Source organism: Gossypium hirsutum, chromosome A09, assembly GCF_007990345.1.
Source record: "Gossypium hirsutum isolate 1008001.06 chromosome A09, Gossypium_hirsutum_v2.1, whole genome shotgun sequence".
NCBI classification, from domain to species: domain Eukaryota; kingdom Viridiplantae; phylum Streptophyta; class Magnoliopsida; order Malvales; family Malvaceae; genus Gossypium; species Gossypium hirsutum.
This window is the reverse complement of record NC_053432.1, coordinates 71,578,671-71,590,579: the sequence shown is the minus strand read 5'-3', so window position 1 is coordinate 71,590,579 and position 11,909 is coordinate 71,578,671. Positions and strand designations below refer to the sequence as shown.

Here is an 11,909-nt window from a genome sequence, read left to right as displayed (position 1 = left end):
CGAGTTGATTCAAAAAAATTCAAATTGAGTTAAAATGATAAAATAGGACTCGTCAACTCGATTAACTCAAAAAAATTTTTACTTGATTCGATTGAAAACTCAAGTTTATTTACTACAGGTATAATTTAGCTTTATGCAAATGATTTGTATTTGCAAGCTAATTTAATGCAAAATTATTTCAAATTAAACTTAAACTTAATCTCATTTTCACTAGATAATCACAAACAATTTTTTTAAAAGAAATTTAACGTAGCATAAATGAGTAGTCATAAAACTTGCACATAATTGATAAAAGTAACTTCCACCGGGTACAAACAAATATGACGGGTTCCATTATTTTGTAAGTATGACAGTTACTTTGATTCTTTATAGACAAATACTTTTTTTTGTTTTTTTTTTTTTTGGGGGGGGGGAGAATATTCATACGGAAACAAACATAGCTTGATTAACTTCCATTAACTTTCTTACAATCTGATCTGATCTCTCCATTGCTTCCTGTTAAAGGGCTGATATTCCCCATATTTATCATTGACTGAGCAAAGCTTTGGAAGAAGGCAGTTTGGTTGCTGCTGAAGGTGTTGACAATGGAGATGGTGGGAGCCCCACTTGTGGAAAACAACTCTTGGTCAGATTGAAGAAGGCCCCGATTGTTTTGAAGGTTTGCAAAATAATTATTATCGAAAGAATCGGGTGTGGTGGGTTCAAGATTCGCCACATTGAATCCGCTCCCTGATTGAGGACATATCTGCTGGAGTGTTGTCAAGTAGGATGAATTGAGTGTGGGGTCAGGGTTGCCTGTTCCGCTGAAATTGTATAGCCTGCTGCTGAATAATCTGCACTGCGCTCGTCCGAATGTGTGCGCACCTACATGATTGCAGATGCCAAAATTTTAATGAAACAAGAGAATCTAATGTCTTGAGCTACTAACTAGAGAAGATTTGAAAATGTTTATACCAGATAATGCCACAAGATCATTAGTGTTAAGCCCCACTGCAGTGAACTTGGCAGTGATGTTGGTTAAGCTTTCAAATGGTGAGGGGATGGAGGAGTTGGCTCCTGCTTGGTTTGCTGTCAAACTGTCCCTTCTCCCTAGTAGTACTGTCCATGAAGGACCCCCTTGCTTCAACCACAACCACACGGTATGATTGCAAATGACGGTTAAATAATTGAGGTTTTGTTGATATATGTAAAATGAGTTTATTTAGGGTTACCAAAGAGACAGAAGCTTCAGCAGCGAGGGCCAGAATGTCAGCACAAGAGACAATGCCAGGACAAGAGTTCTCGAGAGCAGTTTTGATGTTATCAACAACGTTAAACCCTCGAGTTGAGTTGGTGTTGGGTGCTGCATCTTTCTCGCTCTGTATGTTGGCGCTGTTGTCCAACAAGATGGAACCATCACATCCCTGTCGTAAGGCCCTTTAGATTGATTACTAAAACTCAAACCAGTGCAACAAAATGATATTCATAAACAAAAAAAGATAAAAAGATAAAAAGTGAGCGAGCGAGCGAGTGAGTGAGTGAGTGAGTGAGTGAGTGAGTGAGTGAGTGAGTTTTACATTGACAAAGCAATCATGGAAATGGAGACGAATGAGGCTGGCACCGATCCGAACATCAGATTGTAAAGCCTGCTGAATAACTCCCCGCACAAAGCTGGAAGCATTGGGGCACGTGTTATCGTAAAATGTAGAATTCAATTGAGCTTTGGATCCAACAATTAATAATATTATAGAAATGATTAACAAGAAAAAGGAAGCATAATTTGCAATATTTGAAGGCAACATTGTGGTTGATGACTTCATCTTCCTCAAATAGGTTTATTAGCCCGTGAATGCATAAGACCTTCCTTTTAGCCTTTAAATATACTGCTAAACTTTCGGGCGCCAATCTCTGTTATATATTACTATATAAGGATTCATCACCAACTTGAGAGCATCCTTTATCTTTTTTTTTTCTTTTATGGGTCCAATCTCTTTTCCTCTCACTTTCGCGTGTGTGTATGCATGCACACAATTAAAAGGTCTACAGTATCTACAAGCGTGTATTGTTTCACTGACAACTCCATTCATAAAGAAAGAAATAGTTTACGATAAAGTTAAATGATGAAGGGGCCGGGGGGACATAGTCTTCGCAACCCAGTCAACAAGTTTGTTTATGACGAAAAGGAAACATATTTGGTTAAATCCAGAAAGGTTTCAATGTACATCACAAGCATTTAAACAAAAAGTTAATAAAAATGGCTGAAAAATGTTAAACATAAGTTCTTAAAGTCAATAGAAGTTGGTAAATTTAAAGGCTGTCTTACAAATTATTGAATCTATGAACGTCGGGAACTAGATACATATATTAGCCATTAGGTGCTCCATTTATCCCACTAATTACGCCATCGATTTGGCAAAAATTTAAAGCAATTTTAACATTTTTCTGTCACTTTTAATATGGCTAAGAAACCCAGAAAAAAGGAAACTTGACTTCAACATGCAACAATAAATCAATAATGGTACAACGTAGACATATTACCTTTAGTTTTTTTGGTTCTGCCTAACAGATAAAGTTTAGTGCTTTCCAGTGATCTAACATGTGAAATATCTCCAAGCCAAAGAGTTAACGTTACATCTGATTTACTTGGACGCAATGAAAATTTTGTTGGTAAAAAGTTTTCCTTATTTTTCCGCAATCCGAGGGAGGGGGCGGAGAATTACGAAAATGACAGTACTTTTAACCAAATTAATTTTGATGAATGTAGAAAGTAAGTGTTGCTTGTAAATTTCAATAAAAAAAACTTTTAATTAAGTTAAATTTCACTAATTAATCATACATGGGTGGAAGTTGAATGCCCATCATAGATTCTGAGTTTCCCTAGAGTAACCATTGCTGTGTTAGGAGTAACAGTTTCTGTTATTAGTTAGTAAGTTGTTAAGTTTTCGGTTAGTAGTTACTGGTGAGGTTGCATGTACTGCATGCATTAAATACCCCTTGTAATCAGCATTATGAGATATGAATGAAGAATGATTTCATTAAGTTGTTGAAAGTTTAGCATGGTATCAAGAGCCAAATTTTTTTTTCTCATCAAATAGTTTTGTTGTTTTTTTTTTGTTTTCTCATGGAGCCAAGTGCAGATACTCCGCATAATTCTTCAAATATTGGTGGAGCAACTCAGTCGCAGGATCTTGGCGTTGGTGGATCTTCAACCGTTCAATATTTTACCAAGCATGACACGGTCAAACTTGCAGACCGTAATTTCTTGCTGTGGAAACATCAGTTGTTGCTGATTCTTGAAGGATATGGGCTTGAAGGCTTTGTTTTGGGCACGGTTTCTGTTCCTCCTGCTGTTCTTGTAGAGGCTGATGGTCGTGTTGTTGATAATCCTCGTTTTCTTGTTCATAAGAAACAGGATAAGTTTCTTGCTGCTTGGCTTGTTTCGACTGTCACGGACGAGGTTTTGGTTCATCTAACTGCAGCTAAAACGAGTCTTGATATTTGGAACACCATTGAAAGAAGGTTTGGCGCTACGTCGAATATTAAGATCTCGAGTATGCGTCATGCATTATACTCGATCAAGAAAGGTAGTTTAAATGTTAAAGAATATTTGCATAAGGTCAAGACTCTTACTGATAGCTTAACAGCTGTTGGCAGTGATGTTACGGAAAAAGAGCAAGTTAATGTTATTCTGTCTGGGCTTCCCATTGAATATGAGTCTATTCGTGTTTTTGCGTCTGCGGCTTCAGTTTCGTTGGACTTGCTGACTGATATGCTTTTTGATTTTGAGGCTAGACAGTTGGCTGTTTTGTCAGAAACTCCTTTGCAGGCAAACTTAACTAAATATCAAGATGATGCAGATAGTTCGAAACCTTCTTATGCTCAGGACTCAAAACAAGGTTTTCGTGGTTCGACTCGCAGTTGGTCGCGTGGCAGAACTAGAGGCACTGGTCGAGGATGGTCTCGTTCTAGACCACAGTGTCAACTTTGTGGTAAGGTTGGTCATATTGTACAAAATTGTTATCATCGATTTGATGAGAATTATTTTGGACAAAACCCTTCAGTCAATTTTCATCAAGTGCACGAGTTTGCTCCTTCCTCCACGGCTTGCTCTTCTGTACTTAATTGTTCTGGTTCGTGCTCTCGACTGTCAACTTCATCGTCATCATCAGCTGATCAAACCTGGTATCCAGATTCTGGTGCAACAAATCATGTTACACCTGACAGATCCGCTCTTATGTCAGTGACTCCTTATACAGGTGCAGGTCAGGTTGTTATGGGCAATGGTAAGTCAGCACCTATCGCTAATATAGGATCTTCTAATATTCTGGCTGGCTCTAGGCTTCTTCATCTTCAGCGTGTGTTACATGTTCCTACAGTGTGCAAAAATTTGTTATCTGTGGGACAGTTTGCAAAAGATAACGGTGTCTTTTTGAGTTTCATCCTTTTCTCTGTTTTGTGAAGGACATTCAGACAGGGAAGATCCTTCTCGAGGGCCACATGCATGAAGGTCTCTACCGTTTTCAGCTGTCCAAGTCTACTCTCGATAGTACAAGTTTTCTTTCGAAGCCTAGTTCGTGCTCAATAAACAGTACCCAACTTTCCTCTGCAGTTTTATGGCACAATAGACTTGGACATCCGTGCTCTAATGTATTGTCTCAAGTGTTAAAATCTTGTAAAATCTCGTTTGTACAAAATAGTTTACCTACTATATGTACGGCCTGCCAAATGGGCAAGGCTCAAGAGCTTCCTTTTCCTGCTTCCACTACAGTGTACAAGATTCCTTTTGAGCTTGTAGTTTCTGATGTATGGGGGCCAGCTCATGTGCCTTCCAATGGGTTTTGCTATTACGTGTCCTTTGTTGACATGTACAGTAGATATACTTGGATCTACTTTCTTAAAAATAAATCTGAGGTTGCTTCTTGTTTTGCTAATTTTCATCAGATGGTAAAAACTCAATTTGGTTGTTCTATCCAGATGTTCCAAACAGATGGTGGGGGAGAATATCGTGTTTTGACAAAAGAGTTTTCTCGACTGGGTATTCAACATAGGGTTACTTGTCCATACACCTCCGAGCAGAACGGAGTGGCTGAAAGGAAGCATAGACAAATTGTTGATATGGGATTATCTCTTCTAGCTCAATCTGGTGTACCATTGAAGTTTTGGTATTATGCTTTTGCACATGCTGTTTATTTAGTAAATAGACTGCCTACCTTAGTTTTACATCAAATGAGTCCGTATGAGAAACTTCATGGTAACAAACCTGACTATACTACTCTTCGGGTGTTTGGCTGTGCTTGCTATCCTGATTTGAGACCTTTTCAGCAATACAAGCTACAGTACAGGTCAAAAGTTTGTGTTTTTCTTGGGAGTACCCCGAATATAAAAGGGTTTCGGTGTCTTGTTGATGATGGTAGGGTGTATCTTTCTCAGCACGTTCGGTTTGATGAGGAAAGATTTCCGTTCCATGGTGGTTTTTGTTCAAAGTTCCACAACAATGTCATGAAGGACTCTTGTAAACAGCAGACCATGCTCCCTATTATTATGCGTCATAATTTTCCTGAAACAAGTTTAACACAAGCAGACACATGATTGGTTAGGACATCTCCAATGGCATGTTCTTCAGTTCCATCACATCATACTCCTCCTTGTTCCAGCTCGTTAAGTGGTATCTCTCTTCCAACAGAGGTTTCTCCATTATGTGGTCCAAATGAGTGTCGGTCAGAAATTTCGTTGACACATGGACAGAGTGAATGTCAAGTTGAAGCTCCTTTGAATGTTAATATGCACCCCATGCAGACCCATTCAAAGAATGGAATTTTTAAACCGAAAGTTTTAGCTTCGGTATTGGCTGAAAAGGAGCCTTTGACGATAAGTGAGGCGTTTCAAAGCCCGGTATGGACAGACGCTGCTAAAGCGGAATATGATGCTTTGCTAGCTAACCAAACCTGGGATCTCGTGCCACTACCTAAAGGACGACGAGCCGTTGGTTGTAAATGGATTTTTAAACTGAAGAAACATGCAGACGGGTCTATTGCTCGATATAAGGGTAGGCTCGTGGTTAAGGGCTACTTGCAGGAAGCTGGTATCGACTTTCAAGAAACATTCAGCCCGGTTGTTAAACCAACTACAATTCGGGTTGTACTTGCCTTAGCTATGTCGTCTAACTGGCCACTTCGACAGGTAGACATAAATAATGCCTTTTTGAATGGCGAGTTGAGTGAAGATATCTACATGGTGCAGCCCCCGAGGTTCGAAAAGCGAGGGGCAAATGGTGAGCAGCTAGTTTGCAAGCTTCGGAAAGCCTTGTACGGTCTCAAACAAGCACCACGGGCGTGGTTCAATAAGTTGCGTGAATTCCTGGTGTCCATGAAGTTTGAAGTTTCCAAAGCCGATAATTCTCTGTTCATTTTTCAAACCAAGTCCCAGTTGATTTATGTGTTGATATATGTCGATGACATTATCATTACTGGGAATGATACTGTGTTCATAGGTGATTTTGTTACTCAATTAAATGCCAGGTTTTCGTTAAAAGATCTGGGGAAGCTAAGTTACTTTCTTGGAGTTGAAGTCAAGTACACTACACAAGGGCTGTTTCTCACACAAAGAAAATACATTCTGGATCTTCTTCAACGTGCATCTATGGAGAAGTCAAATAGTTTACCTACACCAATGCTCACCACCGGTCATCTTTCTGCTAATACTGGGAGTCCTGTTGAAGATGAAAGTCATTATCGAAGTATCGTTGGTGCTTTGCAATATGTGGTAATTACTAGACCCGACATAGCGTATGCTGTTAACAAAGTTTGTCAATTTATGCATAAACCTTCGGATTTGCATTTCAAAGCTGTGAAAAGAATCTTAAGATATCTACAAGGCACACTGAATTATGGGTTGAAGTTTGTTCGTTCGTCGAAGTTTTTACTTGAAGGATACTCGGATGCTAGTTGGGGTTCGGATGTAGATGATCGACGGTCCACTTCAGAATTCTGTGTGTTTCTTGGAGGGAACCCGATCTCCTGGAGCTCAAGGAAGCAACAAGTGATCTCTAGGTCAACAGCAGAGGCAGAATATAGAAGTGTTGCTCATCTCGCTGCAGAATTGGTTTGGATTCGGTCATTACTGACTGAGTTGCATGTTCCAGTTCCAAGGAAAGCATTGATATGGTGTGATAGTTCAGCTGCTGTTGCAGTAGCAGGAAACCCGGTTTTACATTCAAAATTCAAGCACGTAGAGATGGATTTGTTTTTCGTTAGAGAAAAAGTTGCAGATGGTGTACTTCAAGTTGGCCATGTTTCGGGATCAGACCAAATTGCTGATGTTTTGACAAAACCTTTGCCAGTGGGAATTTTCACTAAGTTTCGAGATCTACTTTGTGTTACTGATACAAGTCAAGAAGCTTTTGATGAGAAGAAGAATTGATAAGTAAGGGGCATGTTAGGAGTAACAGTTTCTGTTATTAGTTAGTAAGTTGTTAAGTTTTCGGTTAGTAGTTACTGGTGAGGTTGCATGTACTGCATGCATTAAATACCCCTTGTAATCAGCATTATGAGATATGAATGAAGAATGATTTCATTAAGTTGTTGAAAGTTTAGCATGCTGTAATGATACTTCCCTAAAAAAGGGCATGTCCTGTTCAAAAGAAATAGCAGTCGCCTGGAAAGGAGGGACACAAGTGGATGTTGGGTGAGAGCAGTTGAAACCTTACACTTTAGATAGGAGGGCTTGCTTGACCACAACTCGTCTTGTCGGAATAAGCTAATTTTTTGAAGACCATGAGACGAACGAATCTCATGGCAGGTATGACGATAATAAAATATTGGTAGGCTTTCAACACCGAATCAACTAGTTTAATTTTTGGAACGACATATAAGGTTAGACTGACATCATTGGCGGCAAGGCAGGGATAAAATATGATAAAATGTTAGGTTGCCATTAACAAAATTTGATGTTAATTAATGGTGCTAACAACTGCAATTGCTTTGGTGTTTGTATTTGTAGATCGAGAATCTGATCATTTCTTTTAGGGTTAATTTTACCAATGTCCTCAAATTATGCCCCAGATTTTGAATTAAGTCTTCAGGCTGGTCCTTCCATCAATTGATGGCCTGGTCAAGAAGTCATAGAAGGAGCAATGATCATTTTCTAAAATGATATCAAAATTTATGTAGGCTGTGAGAACATATATGTAATAAGGAAGTGTATGGTAATATCAGGATTAGAAAAAGGAGGGTTAGGAGTCGACTTAGAGGAATTCTAGAAGCCCTTGAGATCAAGCTAAGAACTGAACTGGAAAAAATAACCGGAAGAACGACTATGGAAATAGTAATTTTGTAGTGACTAGCGGGTCATCGGTGGCTGAGTAGATATTAAATTAAAGCCATATTGCTTCATAAGAAATGCATAAATAATTACAACCAAACAAATCCACTGATAAGTATTTTAAGTATTTCAACTCACAAGAAAATGTGCACCGGACTTCAACTAATTCACTTCCCTTGTTCACTTTTCAAGTTTAAAAGTCCGTCCGAAAAGTGAAAAGATTTAAATAAAAATATATGTTCAAAAAATAAATTTAGACAAAAAATAAGACTTATTTTTTAAATGGGCTGGGTCTCGGGTAAGAATTTTTTAGCTTGGGTCCGAACTGACTTGAATTTGCCTACTTTTTTTTCAATGCTGTTTTGTTGTTGTTTGTTTTTATTTTGATGTTATTTTATTGTCATTTTGCTATTATATTGTTATTATTTTTGGATATTGTATAACTCTTATTTATTGGGAAATATTTATTTTAATGTTTTTAGTATATCTAATGTATTATATATTTTTTAAATTTTTTTATATAGAAAATAATATAATTTTTTTAATACAAGTTAGTTGGGCTTAGATTTAGATTTTTTATTTGGATTGGACTTGGGCAAAATTTTAGACTTATTTTTCAAGTCGAGTTGAGCTCAGACTAAGAAATAAGCCTAAATTTTTTATATTGACTTGACCTGACCCATATTCAAATCTAATTAACAGATAATAAATTAATAAATATAAAGAATGCTTAAAAATAATTCAAATAAAGTAAATGAAACAATAAAAGAATATTATTTCTTATTCAACTTCGATTCATAAAATGGAGTGATTAAGGATCACCTTCAGCTAATGACAATTAATAATCTACTTCAAATTAACTTGAATTTAGAATCAATGGCATAGACGCATCTCCATATTTCAGCAAAGTGATTAAAAAATACAAGGTTTATTGTCACACCTCCCCCAATAACTTCAACTGGTTGACTATAGTTACCAGCTTCGCCTTTAGCTATTGGCTCTTCAATAGTTACCTAAAATCAATCTTAGGCAGCCTCTCGACTAAATTGCTAGTGTAGAGTGGGTGGGTGGCTCTCAACCCACTTTCCCCTAGAATTTCAATTTGTCACCTAAATTAATGGCAAGAGCACAAATCAAGAAAATTAAATTGCATTCACTCTCTAAATCATTGTTTAATCCTATTTTGATCACTAGCCCATTAACCTCTGAATATTCCAGTCACTTGCAAATAACATAAAAGATATGGAAATGAAGCATAACGAAAGAGAAATAAATAAAATTAAGTCAACTTAGCTAAATTATTAAAAATTAAAAATTCGTAAAAGTATATAAAAATTATAAAATATTAATGTAAAAAGTGTAAAAATAATTAGAACTTTGTAAAAATGCTTAAAAATTGCAAAAATTATTTAAGTTTTAAAAAAAATGTAAAATATATTTTAATAAAGAGCGCAATATTGTTAAAATAAGGAGTTTGAAGATTCATCCCTATGCTCATGGATTGGCAATCATAGATTTCACGCATTATTTGATTGATTAAGCCTCATCGTCTAATTGAAAATTTTTCAATAAAATGTTTAAATTTTTTTTGGCAAATGAACTAAATTTTAAATTAAAAAACCAACTTTGAATTTGAATATTAGAAGATTGTTTAAATAAAAAATTGTAAAAAAATACTAATTGTATAATTTTCAAAATTTTAAATATTTTATTATAATTATTAATAATTTTTTAAATAATGATTTTCACAAAATTTTTAAAAAAATTTAATACTTTTTTTTACATATTTTTAATATTTTAATAATTTTTTTTACCATTTTTACAATTTTTTATAATTTTACAATTTTTTAACTTTTTTGAAAAATATTTTTAATGATTTTTCACTTGTCAACATTAATTAACTTCGTCAACTTATTATGTCGGCACATCATCAGTTAATGTGCCATATCACCAATGTTGTGGCATATTCTCATTGGTCAGGATTTTTTTAAGGATCAAAGTAGAAAAATGAAGAAAAAAAGTTTAGAAAGTAAAATGTAAAAACGATATAGTTGAAAACCCAAATTGTGAATAAAGCGAAAAATAAATCCCACCGTCGAGGATATTAGTATGAAGCGGAAAAAGAGATAATGTGGGTGCAATGAAACACTTCACTGTTGTTAACCAATTTGTATTTTAGTACTACTAATGAAAGCTGTGAAACGTGGTTGTTTTTAGCTTGGAAAGGAACCCCAAACGTGGGCTGAGATTCTAATAAATGACAAGAAAAGAAGTCATTTCCATCTATCCATTAATGAATTTTAGAGTAGGAGAAGTAAAACTTCTGTCAATGTTAAAGCTGCCACAGGTAACTTCAATGTAATATCAAGCTTGGCAGTGGGGGATTTGGGACGGTCTATAAAGGAGTTCTGAGAAAGGAAGAGGTAGCTGTGAAAAGAATTCTAAAGAATACTCGCCATGGGAAGCAAGATTTTATAGCTAAGTGACCACCATAAGCAACCTCCACCACAAGAACCTTGTTAAACTCTTTGGCTGGTGCTATGAAAGCATTGAACTCCTACTGGTTTACGAGTTCCTGCCCAGTGGAAGCCTAGACAAGTCCATATTTCGGAACCCGATTTCTAACACTGTGGAAACAACTCTGAATTGGGAAACAAGGCACAACATCATTTGCGGAGTAGCCAAGGCACTGGATTATCTCCATCATGGTTGTGAGAAAAGGGTTATTGACCGAGACGTAAAAGCCAGTAACATAATGTTAGATTCAGAGTTCAATGCTCAATTGGGGGATTTTGAACTAGCTCGAACCAACAACCAAACACACCATTCAACCAAGGAGATTACCGGAACCCCAGGCTATACGGTACCAGAAAGTTTCCATACGGGTAAGGCAACCGTTGAAACCAACATCTATGCATTCGGAGTACTAATACTTGAAGTGATCTGTCGGAGAAAACCAGGGCATCAAAATGAGCAAAACAACTACAACATCAGCATTGTAGAGCGGGTGTGGGAACATCATAGGATAGGATGGATTTCTGATGTAATAGATGATCGATTAAACAAGAATTTCTATGAGGATGAAGCACGGTGCACACTTATCTGGGGTTGGGCTGTTGTGACCCCAACCCTCATGAGAGACCCTCAATGCCAAGTGCTTTGCAGGTTCTTACAAGGGAAGTGGATGCACAGATGTGCCTCGTGAGAAGCCCGCTTTATGTGGGCAGCCACTGCTTCTCCACTCATTAGAGAAGATATCGACAACTCCATCAGCGGATAACAACTTGCACCAACAATGGAACTCAGTGGCAGATGATCATTATCATGTTCAATAGCATTCTTTTTTCTTCCTGGGTGGTGTTTTTCTGGTCGAATAATAATAGTACAGTAGTTTTTTTGAAACTAACTAGTACATAAATTTCATGTAAAATAGAATACTAATTCTTTTAGAAACTTTAGATCTGATGGCTGCGTTGGGATGCCTAATTTATCTTGGATTTATGGAAGGAAATGAATCGGAGGTATATAATTTTTTTTGTCAACTACAAATTTAATAAGATTTAAATTTCATTCAATTAATCATTCAATTTTATAAGTTATTATATGGTAAT

At 36.7% G+C, this 11,909-nt stretch overlaps 1 protein-coding gene and 1 pseudogene across 1 annotated transcript; one reads left to right on the top strand and one right to left on the bottom strand.

Moving 5' to 3' along the window:
• Nucleotides 1–309: 309 nt before the first annotated feature.
• On the bottom strand, nucleotides 310–2,141 carry LOC107889497 (peroxidase A2). The gene is made up of 4 exons (XM_016813940.2): nucleotides 1,557–2,141; nucleotides 1,212–1,403; nucleotides 955–1,120; nucleotides 310–864 (listed from the first exon to the last, which is right to left on the bottom strand). Exons 1-4 carry the CDS (start codon nucleotides 1,797–1,799, stop codon nucleotides 446–448), a joined length of 1,020 nt encoding a protein of 339 aa, XP_016669429.2. The 5' UTR covers nucleotides 1,800–2,141; the 3' UTR covers nucleotides 310–445.
• Nucleotides 2,142–10,438: 8,297 nt separating this feature from the next.
• Nucleotides 10,439–11,563, top strand: LOC107890118 (probable L-type lectin-domain containing receptor kinase S.5; annotated as a pseudogene).
• Nucleotides 11,564–11,909: the final 346 nt, after the last annotated feature.

Excerpts from the sequence above, each read along its gene's own strand:
- LOC107889497 (XM_016813940.2), bottom strand. The coding sequence starts at position 1,799 with ATGAAGTCATCAACCACAATGTTGCCTTCAAATATTGCAAATTATGCT. Across the intron at positions 1,121-1,211 it reads CTGAAGCTTCTGTCTCTTTG|CAAGGGGGTCCTTCATGGAC; the intron begins GTAACCCTAAAT and ends TTGTGGTTGAAG. Across the intron at positions 865-954 it reads TGATCTTGTGGCATTATCTG|GTGCGCACACATTCGGACGA; the intron begins GTATAAACATTT and ends GCAATCATGTAG.